This window comes from Cebidichthys violaceus, unplaced genomic scaffold (assembly GCF_023349555.1).
Source record: "Cebidichthys violaceus isolate CVI_PGR_0920_01 unplaced genomic scaffold, fCebVio1.0.p SCAF_4, whole genome shotgun sequence".
In the NCBI taxonomy this organism is placed as follows: domain Eukaryota; kingdom Metazoa; phylum Chordata; class Actinopteri; order Perciformes; family Stichaeidae; genus Cebidichthys; species Cebidichthys violaceus.
Window position 1 is genome coordinate 4,135,407 of NW_027176594.1, and position 26,623 is coordinate 4,162,029.

Sequence of the window (26,623 nt, forward strand, 5' to 3'; positions counted from 1 at the left end):
ACACACAATTAAGGACGCACACCTTTAAACACACAGTGCACCAACACTCCCACTTTTATCACTGCCCTTCAATTGATAAATCTTGGCTTTTAAAAGAAACAATAGATTGATCATGTTATGATTTCATCCTCCTGAATCGTGCTCAGTTGCTCATTGATCAGCTTCTTTCAACAGCCATTGTTTGCCCTTTGGGTTTTCAGATGGTCCAAGGCCCAACCAGAAGGAGATCCATTCTTTGCGAGCCTTTCTGTTGTTGTTTGTCAAGCAGCTCATAATGAAGGTACGTTCATGTTGCCAAAGCCCCAAAACCCCGTATCAACAACCAAAATAGACTTAGTATTATTGAGTCACTTGAGCAATCTGGCACATTTCAACATTATATGTACTAATGGTACTAGTGGCAGATTTATGTGTCTATTTATATTGTTGCTCTCTGATTGCGATGGAGTTGCCGCACTTAATATGCTGAAGAGCAAACTAGCTGCTGCTTTAAACAACAGCAGGTGTAGTTAACTCTTAGTCAACCCACAATGCTCCTTGGATGTCAGCTGGGTGATTAAAGAATTTTGCCTTTAATACATTTTTCTATTGTTAAATAATAGGCTGCAGTTAATATTGTGTGACTTTTTTTCTTGTGTGTGACATGTCTTTGCAAAGCACTGAGTCTAACCTGAAAATACAATCACTTTATTAGGATATCTGGTCATATTTACAAATACTGTGATGGATTTAATACGCCGTTTGTCCCAAGTTTTTTCGGTGGGCCCCCCTTCTCCCGAAGCAGGTGTGGTACCTTAGTGCTGATGTCTACATGTATGATCTGGTGTAGGGGAGTGAAACACAGTGAACCCTAGAGAAACAACTGTGATATGATCTGTGCAATTATATTTCTAGGATCACGGAGTGAAGGAAGATGAGCTCCAGAGTATCCTCAACTACCTCCTTACCATGCACGAGGTAGGCATGTGCACTGCTGTTCATGCAGCACTGACCACCAGAGACCTCACCAGCAGATGGCAACATAACTCCACTGTACTGTACTGAGTCCTCTCGCCATATGAAATGCAGAGCAGAAGCAGACAATTCCTGTTGCTAAAGGCAGCATCACTGTTCCTTGTTAGTTTTCCAAGTCTGCCAGTTAGATGTCCTGACAGAAGTGGTTTTGTTTACAGTGGAGTGATGCATAACAAATGAATCAGTCAGTAATGCGGTGAACCTTGTAAGAATGCAGGGTGATTACAACATTGCCTGGAAAAGCCACCGACATGTAGCAGCCCTTCATTTTATAGAGCGGATATTGTAATTGTTTAGTTCAGATGCTTGTGATGTAATCCAGTATTTCTAGACTTTTTTTTTCTACCTTTCCTTCTGACATTATTGCTGCTACTGACACCACTAAACGTCACAAGAATAACTAGCCCTTATAATTTAAGATATCCTCATGAAAGCCGACTGACTTCAGCGACACTAGATGCAGTATCTTTCACACTGCTTCATGTTTACACCACAACAGCCTCAAGTCCTTTCTTCTCCCTCCCTCAGGATGACAATCTCATGGATGTGCTGCAATTGTTGGTGGCTCTGATGTCTGAACATCCTGGGTCCATGGTGCAGGCCTTCGACCAGCGCAACGGGATTCGGTAATGATCACTGTTTATATTATTTGCTGAAGTACTCACAGTTTTCTATGTTTTTGTTCAAAGTGTAATGTTCAAATGATTTAAGTGTCATAGCTTCACTCTAATGTCACTGTAGTTTTATGCAACGCTTGAGATTGTGAATTCTGCCTCTGTTAAAAAAATATATATATATTTTGAGAAATTTGGGCATGGAATTCCACAAGTGTGTTAAGTGTTTTTTTTTTTTACTTCAAATGATATTTATTTTATATACATATATAATTTGATTTAATTTGCTTCCTCCACAGTGTGATTTACAAGCTTCTGGCCTCAAAAAGTGAAGGAATCAGAGTGCAGACCCTCAAAGTGATGGGCTACTTTCTGAAATACTTGCCACCAAAGTGAGTACAGTCACAAACTAAAATCTTTGCCACTGTACAGAATTGTAGTTTGGTTGGAGCGCTCAGGGAGCTGCAGCGGTTTGAATCCGGCCTCTGGCCTTTTGCTGCAAGTCGTCCACTATCTCTCCCCTTCCCAGTATATATCTGTACTGTCTATAATAAAGGCAAAATTACCAAAAACAATATCTTAAGAGACTTAAATTAAGAGAGTTGTAGTTTGGAAGATTTCTGTTCAGTCTGAATTAGAAATGTCAAATTATATACAAAAGCACACCGTTTTAATAGTAATAAAGGGATTAATAACTGAAAGGGAAATTGCTCTGAAAGCTATAAAATCAATATTCTACATCATTCTACAAAATCTTTTTCTGTTTCTAATGCTAGTAATTCTGTTTTTATGTAGTTATACATTTTAATACTCCAAGTCACATTCTTATGATTTCTTATAGGGACAGAACAACTGTAAAATATTTAAGTTTGCAGAAAAATGTCAATAAACAGCTAAATTTAAATAAAACAATCAAAACAGTTTCAGGTACTGTTCATTCTCTATCAAGCTGCAGGCCTCGCTGTCTAAATATACTAAAATATAAAAGTGAATCATCATGCATTTAACCAGCCCTTCTTTCCTGTCATTTTTGGCTTTCTTTAGATGTGTATGTGTCGCCTCTGCGTTGTCTCATGATATCCAGTGCGGCTCCTTTTATCAAAAGCTGTTACTACAACCTAATAATCTGTGCTCCAGATCACTTCTCTCCAATTGCCCAGCGTTATTTTGGGTTGTAATGCATGATGAGAGTCAGGTCATATTGCATTATTATTTTCACTAACAACCCTGAAGCTGAAGTAGAGTTACCAGAAAGAAACTCTAGTTCTATTTTGGTATCGTTTTTAAGCCTTGTGATCCAGATGCAAGATTGATGGTGAGACTATCTGCAAACAGTCCACAGTTTTTTAGCTGAGTTGATCCTTGATCACAGATGAAAGGGTTGAGGAAAAGGGTTTTCTGTGAAGAACTGCTCTTACTTAGCCAGCTTAGATTCTCTTTTTCATTTCCTCCATGTCAAATGTCAGCTGGAGCTCAGCTGATTTATACAGCTACAGACGTCAACGCTGCAATAATCTGACTAATCAGAAACTCCTTGTTCTTGTCGTTTCTCAAAATGTATCTTAAGACATTTTCAATATAATTTAATATAACGTTTGAAATAAAAATGCCTTGCTTTGTGATACTGATGTTTACTGACTGACCTTTGACCTCCTAATATCCCAATCAGGAGGAAACCTGAGGTCATGCTGAGTCACGGCCTTTTCTCGCTGCTCACCGAACGCCTGATGCTCCACTCCGGCCAGTTCACCATGACAACCTACAACGTGCTCTTCGAGGTGAGTCCATGGCAAACGTACACACTCCAGACCTCGTCATGCAGAACTGAAATGATCTTCACAGACGTACAATAATAACCTCTGTGTTCAACTGCATGCAAATATTTATTTTGTTGGCTTTTTTAACTAATCTTGTCTTTTTCTAATTTTCATTTTTTTTTTTTATTTCATTATTCAACCTGACAATTTAATGAGTTAGCTGAAATATAAACTGTGTGGCTGACCACCTGCAGAAACCTAATTTGACTATTATTCATCCGTGCGCTATGCGATGGTGAAACGTATACGTAGCTGTGTGTATCCATAGTGTGGTTTGTGTCTCTGTTATTGTTAAGACCGATGTGGATATTTATGACTTGAATCCCCTCTGTGTCCCCCGGTAGATTCTTACAGAGCAGATCTGCACTCAAGTGATCCATAAACAGCATCCGGACCCCGACTCCACTGTGAAGATTCTCAACCCACGTAAGTGCCTCCTCTGCGCCACACTACTCTCCTAAATCATCCGCTGCAGCGTACCCTCTACATACCTATTGCTCCATACTGCACTAGAGGATATTCCCCACGGAGCAGTGCAATCGCTATATACAGTCAAACAAATGAACGACATAAATTTTGCAGCCAGAGGGTACTTTCATACAACTGAACCTCAGATGTCACGCATAATCCGAGCATGAGGATGGTGCGAACACTTTGTGTGACAAATATACACACATCTGCTGGTTTTATGGGAAGTCGGTACCATGTTTTGTGGGGATTGATTTGCATATAAAGAATGATATATGTAAAGAAATTATGATGGAATTTAATTCAGTGTGTGAAAATATTATGTTTATGTATGCATTTAATACATTTAATCAATTATTTAATTGCATTTAAGGAAATCTAGAGTTTATTACATTTACTTGAATCGTATAATGTTAATACAATATTTATATGTACTTTATGGAGTAAATATTTTATGTTTTTATATATATATATATATATATATATATATATATATATTTTATTAGTCAATTTAAAAACCAAAAAAAATCTTACCGTAAAACTGATAAATCACGTTACTATTTTATAGTATTTTGTTATTAAAATATGATTAAAATATCTTATTTATCATATAATCAAACATAGATTTAGTAATATTATTTATATTTAAAATGTGTGTTTACAAATGCACACATACTCTGCATTTGTATGTGTATGTATTACTATATACCTGCACATACACAATCTGCATATTTTTATGATTTTGTTTTGATCAGTGCATCATTACTCGTAGACGGTGCATGCACATTTTTTCATATGCTGCAACATAATGAGCTGAGACAGCGACTCCGGGCTTTGATCAGTGCTCCCATCTTATATTTTCAGGCCGTTACTTACCTCCAATTTCACGTCAACTCACAAAATCTTTCATATGTTGAAATGTTAAGTATTCATTTCAGCTAAGAAAAGAAAACGTATCCCCCTCTCTTTTATACCGGTGCTTCCACACATACGGGCACCTTTTGTGCACACACTTGCAAAACAACTTTAATCAGTTTGAAATCCAAGCACTCGGTATAATCACAACCAAGGTTTACTTCCAACCAGCCTTAATCTGACAAGGTCCTGCTGTAGTCACACATTGATTATCTTTAGCCTTTGTTGTGTTAAAAACTCTCCTACCCAACCAACAATCCTAGACAGGCGGTATATATCACAGAAACCTTGTATGGGTCTGTACACATGAGCGCAGTCTACGGAACAGAGCGGTGGTCTGTTTCTCCTTTGCTGTGCATTCTCTTGATTTAATCTGCGACAAACTCCCAAAATGGCCCCCTGATTGCAGTCTTTAGTAACGTCAGAGCCAATCAAACAAACCGAGGAAGTACCGTTTCCCTCAAATTAACTCGAGGGAAAGAAACCAAGAGCAAATGGAAAAAAAGAAGGGAATACGCCATCCCTCCATCCTCATTCTCGGTACATGCTGGGGTAATTTTCTGGCGGTAAAGGTTCAGCGACTCATAATTTGAGTGACTAAGGCGTAGAAACAACACAGCCGTCTGCCGGGGCAAGGGGGCATCGGTTAGCGCCAAGGTCTGAAGACACAAGTGAAATCCAAGCCCCGGCGTCTCTCCACTCAAAGTAAATGGACACTGACATTGTCTAGATAATTCATCTAAACAGTCAGTCTCTTCGGTTTAACCGAAGCCAAGCCTTCCAGAAGGGCCTGCAACTCCGGCTCTCTCGTTTGAAACAATACCAAAACCATTACAGTATGATAAAGATCAATGGGCTGGACTTTTTTTTCTTTTCATTGTGCTCTGTTCTGTTTTTCTTACCACAGGCATAGATTTTCAGGTGTGTTCAGCAGGGAGTTAAGATAGTTTGTGACACAATGATTTGCACACGTTGAGACCAATGTATGATTTAGTTGTTGATTTGTGCAGTTTCATTTCCAAGTAGAGTGCTGGATGTTTCCAAATCCAAACTTTTAAAATTGTAATCCTAACTCGTGTGTTTTTTTTTTTTTTTTTTTAATTTATTTTTTTACAAAATTAACAACACAGACATACATTCTGAACAGAATAAGAAGTATTTTCATATTTTCCTGACAACGTTTACATTTTTTGTTAAACTCAATCCTTTAACGGAATGGTATGTTTCTGTTAATATTTCTAGAAATTCTGAAGATAATAGCTGCTCTGCTGAAGACCTCTCCCCCATCCCCCGAGAGCATGGAGGTGCGCAAGGTCTTTCTGTCAGACATGATCAAACTGTTCAATAACAGCCGAGAGAACCGCAGGTAAGAATTCCAACACAAGACGGAGAACTACATCACACACCGGTCCACGCACTGTCTGCACGGCCAGTGGGATTCACGTTCGGCACTACATATTCCCTGCACTCTTTTTGGTTTCAGGAGCCTGCTGCAGTGCTCGGTGTGGCAGGAGTGGATGCTCTCTCTGTGCTTCATCAACCCGCAAAACAGTGAGGAGCAGAAAATCACAGAGATGGTGTACGCTATCTTCCGCATCCTGCTTTACCACGCCATCAAATATGAGTGGGGCGGCTGGCGCGTCTGGGTGGACACCCTGTCCATCACCCACTCCAAGGTCAGAGCACTCATTATATCCATGCGCGCACACACACACACACACACACACACACACACACACACACACACACACACACACACACACACACACACACACACACACACACACACACAGGTCAGACACAGCTTTGTTTATCCTCCTCTGTAGATCTTCTTCTATCTCCTCATCTGTTTCATTTTTACAGGTTTTTTTTTTTTTCGTTCTGTTCCTCTTCGTTTTAACTCACACACTCTTTATCTATCTCTAGTAAACACAAGAACATACACACACACACACACACACACACACACACACACTCACTCACATCTTGCTTGAGTATTGTCAGCCTAAACATTCACCACATTACTGTAACTGTAGCCCTCCTCCTCAGTTTGATTGCAGCCAAACGGACAGCAGTGTTCAGTCAAAGCCATCGGCTCTGTCACCCATATGTTTGGTTTGAATCTGACATAGTGCAATTCATCAAATAAGAAATTAGAGAGCATTATCGTCTGACCTTCTAACTCGCAGCGTAGGCTAGCATTCTAGAATAGTAATTGGACCTGGCCTCTCCGTGCCCATCAGATTAAGCTATGGAACCATACAGTGATTATAATTTGAAAGCTAGTTGCAGTGTAAACCAATGGAAATGAGTCCACCAGCCCTTCCACTCTTTATTTATGTATAGAGTCTTTCTCTTTCACGTTGCACAGATAAAAATAAACTTCTGGCACTTCTTATTTCCAAAAGCTGAAATCAAAATACTGCTTAAGAAATTCACTGTTGATATCGTATTACACTACCCTCTTCCAAAGCAATGAAGTAATTGAGGTTGGTGTCAGATTGTGGTCTGTTTTTTTTTTTTTTAAAAGCCTGGCAGATTGAAGGCTGCGTTAAAGAAGTATTTGTGATATGAGACGCTCCGCTGCAGCGTGGGCTGCAGTGAGCGTTGGCGACCAGTAGGGGGCACAGACAGACTGGGAGACGATCAATGACGGCAGCAGTTAGCTGGATGGTGCGTGTTGCATGCTGGATGCTCTGAACTCACACTTCTGAACACTGTAGAACTAACCGGCAATTAAATGAAAGCGTGCACAAATGAAAGTCTAAGGAAATGTTTTGCATTGGCAGCTAAGGGCTGTATCTGATGTAAGAGGGTCACAAAGATGAGGGCACAGTGTGGGGCAGTGAAACCATGACACACATGTACGCACAACAGCAGAGGTTTGCACACTTAACTATTTGTTCTGTCTTTTAACATTAACACAATCTTATAATCACTCTGTTTAATATGCATCTTAATTTCCATTGCATTGTGGCCAGTAACAGAAATCAAACTTATATATTGGTGTTAATTTAATATCATTCGGAGATATTGGCAAATTATTATGTATTTTTTTTATACAAAGGATTTCGCTTCACCTTAAGTTGTTGTTCTTGTTTCATATCCGTTCATATAGCTGCAGAGTTTTGGGGTTTCACTTTGCGTTACGTAGCAAAGTGTCTAGTTTGGTGTTGTGAGAAATTGTCATATTGTTGTTTGTACACGACTCGCTATAATTGCTTTTTTCCCTATAATCACACAAGATTAATGCTTTTTGTTTCGGGCTCTAGTTACAATGCCCAGCACTTTTCTAACGCATACAGTGTGTGTGTATGTGTGTGTGTGTGTGTGTGTGTGTGTGTGTGTGTGTGTGTGTGTGTGAATAAACCCTTACTCCTATAAGATGTAAGATGCACAAACACCCACACACACACACAAATGCACGCTCCGCGCCGTGCATGGACCCCGCCTGTGACTTGGATCGCTGCAGCGAGAGCAAGCCACCAAGATACATGCATCTGCTATAAAAAAAGCTAAAGAAACTCAATTGCAATTTTATTGTCCCGTATGATAGATTTCCTGCCACCTTTGTAGCACCAAAGCTGTTTGTCACTGTTGCTCTCTCCTCCCACTGCTGCAGGGCTGTGTGTGTGTGTGTGTGTGTGTGTGTGTGTGTGTGTGTGTGTGTGTGTGTGTGTGTGTGTGTGTGTGTGTGTGTGTGTGTGTGTGTGTGCGTCTGTGTGTGTGTGTGTGCCTGTATGTGTGAATGTGAGTTACAAGGCACATTTTCTCTTTGCCCTCCTTTTTCTCTTGGGCTCGAGGAAGCCCTTCTTTCCAAGCCCATTGAATATTCATCGGAACCGTGCGAGAACAATCAGAGAAACAAGGCCTCATAAATACAACCAGCCCACTGGGAGCCTCTTGATAAGTGCATATATGCATTCACAAATACATATTTGCCCCCTTCTCCTCCACGTAGACTTTATGAATTAGTTTGCCTTGTGTCAACTGTGGTAAAGTTGTCAGTTTGACATGTATAGAGATAATGTGCCTCACCTTGCTAGTTGATTTGTCTGTTTGTCCGAGTTGTGGGCCAGAGACACCTATTATTGTTAACTGGATGGAAAATATGCGAATAGTAACGGCCTTGGCTGGGGGTCTACGCTCTCTGAGTACCTCTTCTAGTTTCTGCATTCAAGGCACGTTTTGTTATGTAGAATGTAAGATGTGAAGTTTTATCAGTACAACAGTTTTTCTTTCCATAGTTCATGCCATTTGCTCACATTATTGGCTTTACGAAACTAGATTCAAGTTTTTTTTTTGTGTATAACAGTGAACTGGAACCATCAGAACCATATTTGGTATCTTTTTTTTTCTGGTATCTGTTTTTTTACAGTCATACCAATTTGTAGGTGTACAAATGTTTATTTGAGCCTTTCTGGGAACTGGAGAGGCTTGATTTGAGCATTGTGATTGGCTCTTTTGTTACTGTCCAACTTCAAAGTGAGATTATTTTTATTTTGTTTTATTTGATTTAAAGCATAGACTAACAAGAGGCACTAAGAACCTGGTTGTGATTTGTTGAGAATTAAATTTAAAAAGTGTGTGTGTGTGTGTGTGTGTGTGTGTGTGTGTGTGTTTCCGTCTTTAGACAGTAAGTATATCTGCATAAGCGTCTCTCTGAATAGACAGATGTTCCTGCAGGTGGGCACGCTGACACAACAGCCCTCCCACTCTCAGCACACACACCCACCCAAGGTGCCCCTCGTCCATCTCGGCACACAAATCAGTTCGAGAACAAGGAGATCTCCAAAAGAACGACATCGGGGCGTGAAGGTTCCCCCGTCCTCCAGACTCCCACTGTCGGCTAACTTCATTATACCTGCCAGTTGTTTTAGCACAAAGATAAATATGAACGGGAACGAGCCAACAGATCTTTGACCAAATATACATTTTGAGTTGGTAATTTTACAATCGTATTTGGAAGAATTTAGTTTACAGTAATTGCAGCTAATCACCATTTTTCTGTTCATTGAGAAATGCAGAATAGTTTTGTCATGCAGCTTCTGCCCTCTGGGGTTTTTGAGACATTACACACAAGCTGCGAAGAGTTTCAGTGAGATGCATTGACAAGTGGACAAAGGAAGGAGAAAGTGAGAACATTGAAAAGCCAATGCTAGATAATAGCCATGCATCAGAGCTGTCAATGCTATACAGTAGCCAATCCCCAGGACATTGATCTTTTATCTTGTAATTCTTGCAAAAATATTTGTCTCAAAGTGAAATAATTAGCTGAAGGAAACCCCATGAATTTGACTGGTTGACTTAAAACTATTAGTGTACAGTATCCTAAGGACCTTTTGTGCAAGCTTGTGTTCCTATGGTTGTGATAGAAATTACAGATAAAGTCTGTATGCATATCACTGGATCAGATTTGAGGAGAAAACCAGGAAGAACAATGTTTTTACAACGAGTGAGAAAGGAAGATATTGCGAACAAGAGCGAAAACCACCCAGCCAGCACCGCAGTAGCAGATGACATTGATTTTGGAGGAGGAATTGCATTTAGCTAATCGGATTAGAGCCATGCTGCCCTCCCCATTTCCCCTTTGTTTTGTGGTCGCTCTCTATCTATTTATCTAAATGGGGACTCCCAGGCTCCGACTGCGGGGGTCTCCCAAGATCAGCGCTCTGCCACGCTGACCCTCACCAAACAGGTTGTGGTGTGGGGCCTCTGCTTATTCCAGATCAGTTACACAGCACAGACATGGGGACAATGGAGGGTCTCTGTTCAGTGTAGATTGTTGTGTAAATGTGATCGTAGGTGTTGTTTGAAAGACCTAGAGATTCATTTTATTGTGCGAGGTGAAACTACAGAAACATGCCGTATTGAAGTATTGCAACGTCGTCTTGTTTATGATGGTGTGTCCCATCCATTCCAATGCACCTCGAGTCCCTTGTACGATGCGGCCGTGCTGCGCTCAGTTAATACCATGTTACCTGTCACATTAGAAAAGCCCACCATGTTTTTGTACATTACCATAACATTTTCCCATACCCCACTGAGGCCAGGCCGAGTCATGGAGTAGAATGAAATTAGATTAGATCAGCGCTGATGTCTTAGCCACCCAAGGCAGTTTCTATATATTGCAGCAAGGCTAACCGCTCTTTTAAAAACCACAGAGACTTACACTACCTCTGTCTAATGGTAACGGGATCTGTTACAGAGCCCCATTTCAGGCCAGCATACATCATCTTAATGCACAGACTGCATCCTGGATCTATGACGTTATGCTCTGCACCGCTCTCCCGCGCAATTTCCAAAGCAGCGCGCTCTGAATGCAGCCTTTTAATTGCTAAAAATGCTAAATGTCAAATTAAGCTCAAACTAATGGGGTAGAAGGTCTTGCTGTGTGATCACTGGGGAAGAGGGAGGAAGAGAGAAAGAGACGGACTACTGGCGCATTTAGAACAGGTTGTGCACTCTGAAAACAGCTATGGATTACCAATCACTGCCTCCCACTACAGAAGATTAATGAGCACCCGTGTAGCAGGCTAATTTAGAACAATAACGCCTAATTAATTACAAATAATCAGCTTCTTTCTTTCCCTTCCCTTTCTTCCACTCTCAATGACTCACTTTCTTCCTCTTCCTCCTTTTTGCAAATTCTTATTTTTTTTTTCTTCCTTTTGATGTCTGGCTTTCTGAATTTCTTTTTCTTTCTCTCTCTCCTTCTGTCCAAATAGCCTCAGGTGAAAAAGCAGCAAAGTGGGTCTAGTTCCACCCCCCCCTTTCCACCACCAACCCATCTTTGACTTTCTGTCCTCCAAGCCCAGTGATTAATGCAGGGTCTTAAATTAGGCGTGGGAGGATTTGCCGATGCTGGACACGCACTCAGCACAGCCAGCAGACACACACTAATAGTATCTACTGCTAATCTATGACTGCTTACATGGATGGGCTCTTCCTCAAATGCCACTGCAGACCATTGTCGATATAGACTAGCAGTCTAGTCTCCCCATATCAGATGTAAGAAGACTGATAGCGGTTAATAGGCCGTGGGCAACTGCACATAGGAGAGAGGAAAAGTTTTAAATATGGCACAGTTAACCACAAATGGTCCCAGTGGTTAGATGCAGTAATAAGCTCTCAACTAAAGAGCATTTTGAGAATATTTTTTCTCCATAATGTAATGTTTCCAGAGGAAACCGGGTGTTGGGGCATGATGTCACTCATGGAGAGATAATTCGGTTAAAAGGCTCAAAGTGTGAACCAATAGATAGCAGTTTGAGATGGGGAGGGTTTATTTGATGAGACGGGAAAATATGTGATGACATTTGTTGGAATTTTTATGTATAACTACTGTAACATGACGTAACAGCAAAATACAACATGTACTGTTAGCTAACATGGTGGGGATTTTTCATGATGCCTTCTCTGCATTCTCAAACAAAAGCATAATTACAATCTTTACATACATTTGTCCAACTCTTTTACAGAAACTACACTTACAGGATGATCTCTCTTTAAAGCAATTTAAAGTTATATGCTGAAATCTGGGAACACAGCAACTTAAACAAGTTTGATGGAGCAAGAAACACAAGCTGTTAGACGATCATTAAGGATTTAAAAAAACAAAAAAGTTAGCCAAACTTGTGTGGTTGTCCCTGTTTAACATCCGTCACAGTTCTCAGACTGACTTCCTGGTTCCACTTCTATCTGCTGTATTAATTGTAGTTGTGCACTTAGCTTTTACTATGCAATGACCTTTCAAGTGCTCTCGCTCTAAGTTTGTTCTTCAAATAAAGTAGTGTTAATATTCATCAAACGGTTTTATTTACAACTTATTTGATCATCTTACTTCTTGTTTCTTGCTCGTCAGATTTCATTCTATCAATGTCACTGTGTTCTCAGGTCTGGGCAATTACTTTGGTAAATAAAATGTTATAAGTCATTGAAATGATGGCCAGAATACAAAAATATGACCTAAATTGTCCTTTTGATTTGAGAATAGACCAATTGGGTAGATTGGTGCCACCATTTGAACGCATCCTCTTTTGTGTTTGCAGGTGACCTTTGAGCAGCACAAAGAGAATCTGTCCCGTATGTTTCGTCAGTACCAGCGTCAGGAGTCTGCAGGCTCTCTGAGCACTCTCCGAACCATCTCTGGCGTCAGCCAAAGCTCGGAGACCATGGATTGTGTCAACGGGCCGCCGGCAGAGGAGACGGCCCCTTCCACTGTCATTGAGCTCACAGTAGACGAGCTGTCCCAGAAGTCCCCCGACTCGGCTTCTCGTTCCACCGTCACTTCCAGCCAACCGGAGGCTGCTGGTGGAAGCGGACACGCATCCATCACCATGACCAACATCCTGGCCAGCGCAGAAGAAGAAGAAGAGCAGAAGTTGGTTCAAGAGTCTTCCAAGACAGGTTCAGGTGATGATGGAAAAGAGACTGAAGCTACTGTGACACAAAAAGACGACACAGAGGAACAGAGTGAAGAGACCAACAAGCAGGAACCAGTGACTGAGGCTTCCACTGACGAGAACACGGATGATCTACAAACATCAGTTAGTGACCAGGCTGAAACAGATGACACAGAAGCAATGGAAGAGGTTAGAGACTCTGCAACATCTGCGAGTGATGAACCACCTGTACCAGATGATGAAAAATCTGAAGCTATCAAAGGTGAATCATCAAACCCCATGACAGAAGACTCTTTGAATGAAGCAGATATAGAACCGCCAGTGGTTTCAGAACTAGAAGGTAGGGCTGACCAAACGTCCCCCGAGGCTGCGGCCCGTCTGGAGAACAGTGAGCTGGGTGGAGCCTCTGTCTTCAACGAGGACCTGGTTGACATGTCCTCCGTCAGTGACCAGATCCACACCAGTGATGCTGATGATAGCCAAGGGGAGTCTTCTTATGCTTCAGCTGCAGCCGGAGAGGAAGGGGAGGTAGGAAAAAAGGATGCTGATAAACATGAAGATGATGAAGAAAGCAAGAAAGATGATCAGGAAGGTCATGAGATGGAGACGGACGCGAAAAAAGAGGAGAAGCAGGAGGTTGGAACACAAGAAGAGAGTGAAACTGAAGAGAAACGAGAGAGTCAGACTCCTCCAGCTGAAACACCTGAACAAAGTGTGACAGAACCAGCTGAAACACCTGAACAAAGTGTGACAGAACCAGCCAAAGAGAACGCTAAAGAGGAACAGTCTTCCTCTGCAGACCAGCAGCCCTCCGACACCACAGCGCCCTCTGCAGACCAGGAGGTTGCAGCAGCATCAGACTCCACCTCACCTAGCCAGCCTTCAGAGACCACCGACACCACTGAAGAGGACGCTCTGTCCGCTCCCACAGACGGCACCCCCGCCGCCTCCATCTCTGACACCCAGAAGAGTGCAGACTCTGTCAGCAAGACCAAAGAGATCAAAATTGCCAGACTAGATGTGTCCAATGTGGCCTTAGACACAGAGAGACTTGAATTGAAGGAGACCTCTACAACAGTACGCATCTTTTTCTCTACTTTTGACGTTTCAATAAATGATGTTGTATAGATCTGATCAGTTTCAGTTACAAACCCTTATGTTAACGTTTATTGTGTGGTGTCTCTCTGAAGGAAACGAGCCAAGGCCAGCCGGCGGCGGCGGCGGCAGCAGCAGCAGCAGCAGGAGGGTCTTCAGGTCAGCAGCGAGAGGGCAGCAGCACTTCGGCCCCTCGTTCCACCATGTTTCGTATCCCAGAGTTCAGCTGGTCCCACATGCACCAACGCCTCCTCGCTGACCTGCTCTTCTCTATTGAGACAGATGTCCAGATGTGGAGGAGGTAGGGTCACAATCCGCTGACTCTGACTTTGCTGCTGCTTTAGCTTACAACTATATTTTGTTAATTGATTAATGGAATAGAGATTTATTGGCATTGTGTGCCTCTGAGGAGCAGACAGGAGATCCCATCTCACAGGCCTGTTCCTAATCAAGTGGTGCCTAATGGAATCTTTGTTTTCTCACTGAGATGACTTCACATTATAAACTCTATAATATGCCATGTTTCCAAATGAGGAATTTCTTTCTGCATATTTACACATTTAAAGAAAAAATATATTTCTTTCCAGAAATATTTGTAGCAGCCACAATCTTTACACAAACATTACATTAAACTAAAAATCAAGTCTCTAGGGATACTTTGAAATTCATGTCCCATTGAGGACACTTGATGAGGTGTAGACCAAAGCGCCAACGTTTTCATAAAAGATGGGATATGTAGGATATTTTTATCCTTGAATATTAGCATTTAATGCAACTAAGAACAATCGGATCTGTGAGCCAAATAATGTGTTAACTCTTGCTACTTTTCTTCTATTCTATATTTATGTTTCTCGATTTTTGTAGTTCTTTCTTTTCTTTTTTTAATTTTAATTTCTTGTACTATGTTTATTTCCTTCACCGTTACACGAAAGCAAATTCCTTGTATGTTTAAATCTTTAAATCTCTGATTATGTTTCTTCTACTTGTCATATTCTACTTTGTGTTTCGTTAACAAAGCAATCTTTTTTGTTCTCCTCTCAGTCACTCCACAAAGACAATTCTGGACTTTGTGAACAGCAGTGAGAACGTCGTGTTTGTCCACAACAGCATTCACCTCATCTCCCAGGTGGTGGACAACCTCATCATGGCTTGTGGAGGCATTTTACCTCTGCTCTCTGCTGCCACCTCTTCCTCTGTGAGTCTCCTTTGTGTGTGTGTGTGTGTGTGTGTGTGTGTGTGTGTGTGTGTGTGTGTGTGTGTGTGTGTACGTGTACGTGTATGTGTACTTAACCGCGGCTGTATATATAGTTGATGGCTCCAGTCGCAGGAAGTTATCCATCCCGATTGACCTTTTCCAATCACATTAGCCCACAGTTAGCTGCCTCCTAACATTGTTAGTTTGTTTTTGTGTTGTCTCATCTCAGTGGCTCTCTTACATGATTCTTTGTCTCTGTCAATGACTTTATTGCCCGGTCTAAGACACAGGTTGAAGTTCAACCCCATTATAATTCAGTTGTGTCTGGTCTATAACAAAATGAAGACTGAATGTAACAAATTCCAATTTTAAATGTTTTTATTTCAGGATGTGTTATCAGTATAGCTGTCAAATATATTCCATACCTAATTACATTTTTAGAAGCATTTTTGTAAAACAAAAATTTGTATATCCCCCCCACCCTTAATTGCTTGATTTGTAGCTCTGTTCCAATTTTTTCATGTATTTTTATTATTCATACAAAGCAAAATCATTTTTATATTTACTCTATAGATAACAGCGTTTGAAATCAACCTGTATTTAATCCATACTGAATAAAATTGAATTATGTAAAGAGGATGTTCTACGATTACTTATCCATTAATTACTTTGTGAATGTTCCTCTTTCTACTACCAGCACGAACTAGAGAACATTGAACCATCCCAAGGCTTGACGGTGGAGGCTTCAGTCACCTTCTTACAGCGCCTCGTCAACCTGGTGGACGTTCTCATCTTTGCCAGCTCCCTCAACTTCACTGAGATAGAAGCTGAGAAAAACATGTCGTCAGGAGGCATCCTCAGACAGTGCCTTCGCCTCGGTACGCACACTGATGTTTTTGCTTTGTTTTCCCCGTCACTCGGTCTACCTCCTTTATTTTAATAGGCTCATGCATTCTTTCCCTTGTCTGTCCAATTTTTTTATTTCTTTAACGCTGCAATTTCCCTTTTTGTCTAGCCGTCTTTATACTCGTCTGAATTTCCGTCTTTTATCTCCCCCTTTCACAGAGCCCTCTGTCCTCCCCTGTTTATCGATCCAGCTCATATCAGCCGGCAGTAGCTTCTTGTATTTGCCTCAGTCATGGCTCCCTGTAGCCTTTTTGACCCTCCCTTCTGTATTCCCTCTTTCTTCTCTGCCGTCTTCCTCTCCATCTCCAGCCGACGCTCTCATTCCCTCGCCTTTTTCACTCTGCTCGTATCAGCACTCTCTTATCTTGTTATTATAACCCCACTGCATGGCAACACTCTAAAATGGCTGCTATCATGATATAGTGAGTTCTACATAATGGCCTTGGCTGCACTGTACTGCAGCTTAGCCTGAGGCCTTTTTCTGCCTTCTGTTCCAGGCTATTACAGTTTCCTCTGACAGCATCAGAAGCCAAGCCATGCTCTAGCTGAATAAAAGATATTGCAATTCCTACATTATTCATTTTATGTGGTGCACCTTTTCAGCAAACACAGTTCAACACAGCACACACACACACACACACACACACACACACACACACACACACACACACACACACACACACACACACACACACACACACACACACACAGACTCACTCATAGTGGAAGTGGTGCAATACTTTCTAGACTGATTTAAATAATTTCTTGGTGCTTTGTTCTGTATATGTAAAGGTGCATAATATGCACTATCAGTTTTTACTTTTAGATTTTCATTACAGTGAAGTATACAAACAAAGGCTTTTAAAAATGCGAACTTTGTTTTACAAAGAGCTCTTCTCTGCTCAGAAAAGATCCAACTATTGCTGCCGCTGTTGGGGTTTTGCTGGAAAGCGATGCCAGCGTACTACAGGTCCAGTTTTAGAAAGCAGCCGTTATGAAATGAATATTTGATGAGGTATGCGCTCCCCATTGCTGGCACCTAATCTGATTTTGGAAGACTGTAACAAGGTTTTAGCATCTCCACCCCTCCCTCCCCTTCTCTTTTTATAAATGGTCGTATGAAAGAGTAGTCCTAATGGAAAAAGCGAGCCCGTTTCCAGACGGAATAATTCCCTCCTTCGTAATCTAAATGGCTCAGAGTTAACATTTGTCAGTTGTCAAGTACAGAACGGCGGGGGTTGGGAGGGGCTCCAACAGAGAGAGCGGCACATTAGATTACAAATAGTAAACGTGCCAGTTTTGAACCCACATAAAGTTGTCGGCCCACAAGATGTTTTTGCGACAAAGGTCGTATTTTGCCGCCTAGTCAGCATGTGCACACCCTAGCAGTGTCATTTGTTATGGGAGCTGCACACGGTGGCTGTGATTCAAGAGCACACCCTTGCACTGTGACCTCGGGAGGAGAGGTGGAGCAGGGAAGAGTGAACGATGCTGCCAGAGTTGGCCAGAGCACTGACCTTGTCATGGCCCCACTTTTTCTCCTTTTTGTTTTTGTCTCTCTCAGCTGCTCCTGTTGTGGTTTTCTCACTTTATGAGCAGAAATGTTCTATTTATTTTTTTTGTCCATCTCTTTTTAGGGATTTCAACATAATCCTTCCATATATTACTCTGAAAATGACTTTATTTATATGTTGTCGCATCATATCTCTTTCTGCATCTCTCCTCAGTGTGTGCTATGGCAGTGAGAAACTGCCTGGAGTGTCAGCAAGCCCAATTTAAGCATGGCGCAGAGGCCTCAGCACGCGGCTACACAGCCATGCCCAGCACTGTGATTGGACCGTCCATGTCTGCAGCCGCGCAGGCAAGTAACCAAAATCATCTGCTCACTTCATTATCTTGCACATGTTGCTGTTATTAGATGCGTACAATTGTTTCCCTTAAAACACAAAACAACATTGTAAATCTCAGCAATCTGCTCTCACGCTACTGGAGTTTTTTTCACACTTGAAAATAGCTGGACCTTCCTTTGCCCTTTTCCTGTACTCAATAGTAAACCAGTAAGAGTGTTTGTCCTTTGTCCTGCTCACCAACAACAACCAAGTGCTATTGCATCAGCTCACATCTTATTGAATTACCAAACTGGTTGCTATTTCTGACACTAGACGAGGCCTTTTGTCATTGCCCCTTTGATTTGATACAGTGACTTCCAGTAAAGTCATGTTGCTCTTCCCTGAACCGGGTGTTAAAGCTCATTTATAATGCAGTGGCTCTATAGAAAAGCCATTATGTTAAGGACATGATCCCAGGAGGGATAGCTTCCCTATCCTGTGAAACCCTACCCTACTCCATGAAGTGCACATGGATTAATAAACATCCTGATTGGTGTAAACGTGCTGCTTGCACTTTGCTTTGTGATTATAATACATTTCTTGGGTAATGGTTTGATTTTCTTGCATGCAGAGTCCTGTTGATGTGGTGACCGGTGGGATGTCTCCTGTCAGAGAGCTGGACCGCCTTCTACAGGACATGGACATCAACCGCCTCAGGGCGGTCGTCTTCAGAGATATCGTGAGCACTGCACACCGATAAACATGACTGCTTTTTACAGATGACACAGATTAGTTTAGTGTATTTGTTTGTTTCAGGAGGACAGTAAGCAGGCTCAGTTTCTGGCGCTTGCTGTTGTCTACTTCATCTCAGTCCTCATGGTGTCTAAGTACCGCGACATCCTGGAGCCCCACAATGACAAGAAACACCCTCAGCGATCCCAGTCGGCCCGGAGCACAGGTATCCGTGATGATGCTGTAATCTGTAATGTTAACCCCTAAATACAAAGCTTTGTCTAGAGTACTTATGACACCCATTTAGATTCTTCATTTGAATCATTTTAGAGGCTGTTAAATCTATATTGCACTACACAGTAATAAACCATAAAATAAGAAAAAATTACAAAAGAATTTAGTTTTGTCTTGTTTTTTTCTTGATATTTAAATAATGACCAATTGTGAGGGTCCCAACTTCAAGATTGGGAAGCACTGCAATTAAACTCTCATATGACATCACATTATTGCTCACATTTCCTCTTTGGTATTTGTTATCTTCTTAGATAGCGGTGCCATTTCTGGTGGACTAGAAGTGGAGAATGGTGTCTCTCTCCGGCGGTACGATTCCGGCATCGGTGATGACCACACCTCGACCGCCGCAAGCGAGGCAGACCTGTCATCCTCTGGCGTGACTCACGGTCCAGACGCCATCTCAGAGGCCCTGTCCACACTGTCTTCCGAGGTCAGACCTTCGCTTCCTGCTGATTCCAAGGGCAAGAATGTGAAGGACATTCTGCGCAGCCTAGTGAGCGCTCCAGCTGATATCATGGTGGATCCAAGTCTGCTGCCACCAGCGTTTCTCGGAAGTGTGGGCGACGCGGCCAGAGACTCATCACTACAGTTCCGCTCCTTTGATAGGTGAGGGCTCCGGTTCAAACATGGCTCGACATCGTGCTATTTATAGAAAATCATGTTTTTCTGCCATGCAAATTGGGGATTGTGGGAAAGATATCTGGACTATAATTCCTCCGGTGCAGACCTGACAGCTTCGTCAGGTTCTCAAGAGCCCACATGGTGCAAACACACAGTTGATTGTCAAGCTTCACAGTTGGCAGTTTCATACCATTTATCCCCACATAACCGCAGGGGACTTTTGAAAGTCAGACCTTGAAGACATCTCAGCTTGGTACCCTCAGAGGAGGTGGATCATGAAAAGACATTCTGTTACAGAAACCTCTTTGAACTGTGGGGGAATCTTAGTCTCTGACTCTTACCTCCTTACTCCCATTGTTGTTTCTTTGAGCTGTTGATGTAGGTGCTCATCCCAAGCAAACCGCCATACAAAGAAACTGTCTGATGGAAAACGGGAGACATGTCTGGGATGAAGAGACAGAGAAACGAAGCTGGCAGGAAGCTGCTTCTTTTCACCCTGTCACTGATATTTAACGACTTTCTTTTTCATCTCTCCTGCTGCTCGTCTCCCCCTGTCTAACATTTGAACCGTTATCCCGTTTCTGGCATAAATGCATAATTTGCATTACCCCTGGAGGTGCAGTGGTAAACAGACAGGAGTAAGACTTCAAAAGCAGAGCCTGGTACAGAAGCCACAGACGGGCCCAGGTGAGAGAAGATGGTCACCGGTCTGGTTTGCATTTGGAGCGTTCACTCCGAGACAGACATTCACAAACGGCAGAGGGGGGGGGAGAGGGTGGTAGAGACAGAGAGAGAGATGGCTGAAGGGGGAGAAAGAAGTCTCCATGGAGGTGATGTCAAGTGAAGGTTCTCATGTACTGAAGAAAACATTTCTCCGTTTCTCTCTCTCTCTCGCTCTCACAAACACACTTAGTCAGTCCGCCTACCCCCAACTGTGGGAATTCCACGGCATCTCTGTGATCGCGTGTCTTTATCTGAGGAATGCTTTGTCAGGTCTCAGGGCGCTCCTCATATCAGGGGGATTAGACTGGCTCCTGTCCGCTGAGCACACTCAGTAGGAAGAGAGGACGTCAGGAGAGCTGGAGAACATAGACTAACAGCTCGCTCGTTGCCTACGGGAGCCTCTTCATGCAAGGTATACAGCCCAGGCTCCCTTTTAAGGTGGAATAGAAGCATTTCTGAGAGTGTCAACACATGAACACATAGCAGGGCTGTAACTAATACTTATTTTATCAGTTAAAGCATAAGGTAGCCAATAAATATACATTTGTTTTTGTTAACAATTCCAGGAAAATACACCAAAACCAACAGTACATTTGTTATTTTTTTTCCCTAATAATTTCCAACTCTGTCTGGCTCTCAGGCCAAGCACATTGGTTCTTACTTAAAAAGGGTCACAAAAATAGATTTTTTTAATAAAGTTAATCTATATTCTATATTCAATTGATTGAGTCTGTGAAGACTGAAAAAAATTACCCAGAGCCCACGGTGGCGTCTTCATATTGTTACTTTTGTCTGACCAACAGCATTAGATTGCTGTAAAACAGAGAAAATTTTGCTAATCTTCACATTTCAGAATTCTAAACCATGAAGCGACTGTTTGGCATTTTTGCTTGATGAAAATAATAATCAAAATGTCATTTTTTGGCAACTTAGTGAATTGACTTGACTATGTCAGCACTTAATGTATGCACACATTCAAGCCATCCTTCCATCCATCTTCTCAATGTTCCCCCATTCGAAGACCTCACTACTGAGGTATCAAATTATTTTGATGGTTCTTGGTCAACACTACCTTACTCTCCACATCATTCGCTGGCTTTACGCCTACATTTATTCCCTTATCTCCTGAGGTTACCACCCTTTATTGGCTCGCTGTCTCTAGTCCTTACACTTACCAATTCTACCTACCACGCATGCAGACATGCTCTGTGTTTATTATCTTGTTGTAATGACTCTATCACTGCTCAGCATCTCCCACTAACCAGTAAGTCTCCCAGTGACACCAGTACAAGCCATAGCTGATATTCTACACTGACATCTCCTGCCTGAACGTGGCAAACTTTCCACTTGCCCAGAGGGCAGGATTTACGACACCAATGTCTGAAAGAAGCTGGGATCCCCCAGATAAAAACTGGGGGGTTGGTCAGGGGGTGAAGTACCCTTCCTGATTTATTTACTACTGGAGACCTGCTGGATTTCTCCCATCCATTTCTCAGCCATGCCCCTGTTATGACAGCCAGTCTGCAAATATTTGCTGACACAAACCAGAACTAAACAGTGTCATTGTACAAGCCGATGATTTAGACTGCACGGTTCGGCAGAATATGTGCGTGTTAGACACTGGGATATACATGGTGCGATTGTTTGCATTCCTGGCAGAAGACCCTGCATGCATGTTCGAGTTGGTGTGCAGATGAGTTGTGTTGATGCTGAAGTGTTGTTAATGTACTGCTTAGGAAGAGGGTTAGCATGTCGGACACAAACACAACTGAAAGAGTGAAAATCCAAAAGCTACAGATTATCGTCGCCAATTTTCTTTATGCAAACACTTTCAGGATAAGAGATGCTGTATGCACACCAGTGCTGGAGCGGTGCTGACCACAGTGAAAGTACAGTTGAGAAGAAAAATGGTCGCACACTCAAAATGCAAAAAGTTATTTGATAAATTGATCCGTTGGTAAATAATTCAATGATTTTTTTTCATCGTGGCTATGGATTTGCCTTCACACCTTTTGATGCGAACAGTTTACTGAAACACTTTTAGCCACGATCCCTCAAAAATAATAAAAAAAAAGTTGTGACAAGGATATCTGCAGAAGTAGAATGATACATATTGGCGAAATGGTAAATTCTAAGATAAAAAATTACTGTAAATCCCACAGGAAACCAGTCGTTTCTTATGACTTAAAGAAACAAATACAAATAAAACCGCTTACAGCTAAAGTATTTTAAGTTTTCATTAAGAAAAACAAGGCTTAAAGCACATTTAGAATGCAACCTATAATTTATTCATTGTACTCCTTTACCATATTTCTCTACAAAAACTTATATATCAGTTGGGCTCTATCACATGTACAGTATTGTATTATTGTGATAGTATATTGTATCCAGTACTGCATTCCCAAAGCATATCCTTTTTTTAAAGTGGTTTATTTGCGAGCAACACAAGACACAAACACACAGAATCCTTGTTACATGATAAGGGCTGTACTACAGTGTATACTGTATATGCATATACTAATACACCTGCACATACATATACGATTACATAAGTATGTACATGCATATCAACACATTGCATTAGGTATATAATTAACAAAATAAAACCACCTTCTGCCCCTTGTTCTAAATAAGTAACATCCAACGATTGTATTTCTGATCACCATATGCAGTGCAATATGCTCACACACTCACAATCACATGAAAAACATTGAGACTCTGCTCTTCTCATACCTTTAGGTCCCAGTTGCTCCCCTCATTAATCACTCATGTCATCAAGTTAATGCCCCTCCCACACCAGCCACCATCATCCAATCACAGCTTGGGAGGCCGTGGACACTTGATTTGAAAGTGTGAACATGCAAATGTTTCTGTGTGAATGTTAATAAATAACATTCTGAACATTAACATACACACGGATATACACTCCTCCCTCACAAGAGTTGGATCAGATTCTACTGTTTTTTTAAAAACACACACACACACACACACACACACACACACACACACACACACACACACACACACACACACACACACACACACACACACACACACCTCTAGACACTTCCTTACTCATTCTCGCTCTTGTTTTACCTAAAATAGCAGAGATTACTGGAATCTCAGTGTTGACCGCTCTTATCCATTGTATGTTAAAGCCTTTAAATAATGCAGCCTCAGCCCAACACACGCACGCGCGCACGCACGCGCGCGCGCGCTGCCCTGGGCTCCTGTATGTGGGTTGAGTGGGGCCGCTGACGGCTGATTAATCGACTGGGGCGGCCCACTCATGATAAGTGTGGCTAATGACCTGCTGAATAATTCACTGGGCCTTTGCAGAACAGATGGAAGGCCAAACACATACACGGACGGATGTTCACTGGCGGACTCGCACACACTTGTGCACTTATCTGTGCACCCATATGCATATATTCAAATATTTTTGGACACTTTCTCTCTCTCACACACACACACACACACACACACACACACACACACACACACACACACACACACACGCGCTCCCTGCACACAGCAGGGGGCCTCTGTCTCCCTCCCCTGCTGTTGACACTTGGGGTGCTTCACGTCAGCGCCGCCCTTGTTTCCTGATACCACCATCCAGCCCACTCTCTATCAGAACAGGAACAAAAGTAACCAGAAACTTTTATCTCCGCTCTCTTCTGGCCATACCTTTTCAGTTTGTGTTTTTATTTCAAACACAACTGTAAATCCCTCTGGCCTTCGTATGCAGCTCTATTATTCTTAAATCATAGATCACTTGAAGCAAAGTTCAGCTGTCAGGGCTCACAGTAACTTTTAATAGATCTGATCACCTGCCTTAAATCAACTGAGAATAGCGTTTGATACTGCAGCCAGGTATCTGTCTGCACCACAGGGAGCCAGGCCCAACTATCCTCTTGTGTGTGTGTGTGTGTGTGTTCATGAAAGTGTGCATAAACACTAACTCCGGCAATCTGCAGGAATGTATGTATGTATGTTAGCTCTTGTATGCTCACATTCTTTTATTGCCATATTCAAATCTTGTGCATTTGATGTATGCTTGCATATCTTAGTGAGCCGGCATTGGTTTGTGTTTCTGAGAGGGAGCAGTAGCCAGTGATTAGACCCTGCTTCCCTTGTGTCAGCACTGATAAGCAGGCCCAGGTTCTCTTTGATATGGCCAGTGGTCTGTCAGAGCCCTGGTCTAAACTGACAGCTTATCTGCATGCTGCTCTCCTCCCATCTGCTCTTGGCTGGTTGGGGATTGAACTCCACTCGCGCTACATCACTACGAGAAAGACTTCCTGTTACTTTACTGGAGGGACATCTAAAGAAGCAGCATAATCACTGTGTAGATAGCTGTGTTTAGACATTAAAGCGAGCTGACAGTGATCAGGGATTTGTGCTCAGATTTAAAAAAAAATGTTTTAGTAAAATAATTAATGGTGAATATAAAACTTGATCAAAGCTAAACTGGGTACCAAACCGTAATACTTTTTGAATACAAGCAGAGATTTGTGTAGAATGAAGTGCTGCAAACATTCATCGAAAACTGGAATTCTTCTTTCATCAGATATTTTCTGTTCTAAATTGTGAAACCAGGAAACGAACAGTATTTTATTTCTCCAGGTTGTTGTACAGCTGCTTGCATTAAGACAACATTCAACGCTAATGCCTTTAGAAGTTTGGCATATTTTGTTATAAAAAAAAAAAAGGGTATTGTTGAAGAATATTCCTCAAGGGAAGGTATCGGAAAAAAATATTGTTGTTGGCGTACATACCATATTCCAGGCATCATGTTGGCACCGATAGTTAAGAATTTGAAACAATAACGGCCATATTATGTGCTTTTAAAAGGATTACTTTCAAATTCAAAATGTTTTAGTTTATACCATGGAGGCTGAAAATGTACACCAAAAGTGGTCTCCAGTTGTTTGTACAGAAATATACAATGCACTATGATGCCCAAGACTGTGTGTCTACAAGCAAAATGAGATGCATTTTTCTTCACAAGGCCGTTTTACTTCTATGGCCAAGTAAACAATTGAAAGACTGCTGCATGTGCACGATGAATGTAACTATTTTAGAATACTTTGTGCCAGTAACTCTTCCAGTCTAATGGATTTATGACAGAGCTGGTTTTGGTCCAGCCATACTGTGAACATTAAAGTCTCATGAGGCTCGCTGTGAGCTGGCACCGTCACCCCTTTGCATACAATACTTCTGTCAATGTGACCGCTAAAGGAGTAATCCGTCTCGTCTCTGTACAGAAGTGTCGTCGTCGCACCCAAGAAAGCGGGCATGGCACCATCTCCGGGCTCGTCCACCACCGTCCCAGCAGCCACCGCTGCGTCTGTGTCTGGAGGGACACCTATCGACAGCGTCGCCGTAGTATCTTCTAGTGACGCGTCACAGAGCGCCTCTGCAGACTCTGCAGCTAGTGAGTGTACACACACACACACACACACACACACACACACACACACACACACACACACACACACTCACACACTCAAATATTGGAATGGCAGTGTTTCTGCAAGGGCAGAGGAGTCATAACCTGGTTGAGTTTTGAAAAAGTCAATATTTATTTTGCTCCTCTGTGTGTCTGGCAGAGTAATATTGCTGTTTGTACAATGTAATCCAGTTATTAAAGGCTAACAAAATGGTGTGAAACAAGAGTTGCACTTGTTCAGTTTAGCTTCTTTTATTTAGTAAAAGTAATGAAAGTAAAGTTAAAAAAAAAAAGCTTCACATGCATTAAAGTTTTTAATAGATGTCAATAACAATTAATGGTGTAGATATGAATGTAAAAGTACTGAGCATTTGAACTTCAATACTACAGAGATTTCTGCTACGAGAGTGAAGTAAGGTGAATGAATAAAATAATAAAGACTTTACGAGCACACTAACTCTTAACTATTCACTGATTCAGCAGTGACAGTAAATAATAATCGGACGGCCAGCTGTTTTTTTGTTTTTTTTGTCACCTTTC

At 41.9% G+C, this 26,623-nt stretch overlaps 1 protein-coding gene across 3 annotated transcripts in view; it reads left to right on the top strand.

Moving 5' to 3' along the window:
* lrba (LPS-responsive vesicle trafficking, beach and anchor containing) overlaps positions 1–26,623 on the top strand; it is a 182,849-nt gene that overhangs the window by 35,653 nt on the left and 120,573 nt on the right. For 2 of the 3 annotated variants that reach the window (XM_068727827.1, XM_068727829.1), the window contains exons 14-30: positions 201–280; positions 895–957; positions 1,543–1,640; positions 1,928–2,020; positions 3,298–3,406; positions 3,790–3,871; positions 6,071–6,194; positions 6,312–6,504; positions 12,880–14,310; positions 14,424–14,629; positions 15,370–15,523; positions 16,221–16,401; positions 18,157–18,290; positions 18,890–18,997; positions 19,075–19,216; positions 19,536–19,890; positions 25,899–26,068. In XM_068727827.1, coding sequence (XP_068583928.1) covers positions 201–280; positions 895–957; positions 1,543–1,640; positions 1,928–2,020; positions 3,298–3,406; positions 3,790–3,871; positions 6,071–6,194; positions 6,312–6,504; positions 12,880–14,310; positions 14,424–14,629; positions 15,370–15,523; positions 16,221–16,401; positions 18,157–18,290; positions 18,890–18,997; positions 19,075–19,216; positions 19,536–19,890; positions 25,899–26,068 — 3,723 coding nt within the window. The remainder of the gene's footprint in view (positions 1–200; positions 281–894; positions 958–1,542; positions 1,641–1,927; positions 2,021–3,297; positions 3,407–3,789; positions 3,872–6,070; positions 6,195–6,311; positions 6,505–12,879; positions 14,311–14,423; positions 14,630–15,369; positions 15,524–16,220; positions 16,402–18,156; positions 18,291–18,889; positions 18,998–19,074; positions 19,217–19,535; positions 19,891–25,898; positions 26,069–26,623) is intronic. The other variant, XM_068727828.1, reaches the window with a different exon arrangement.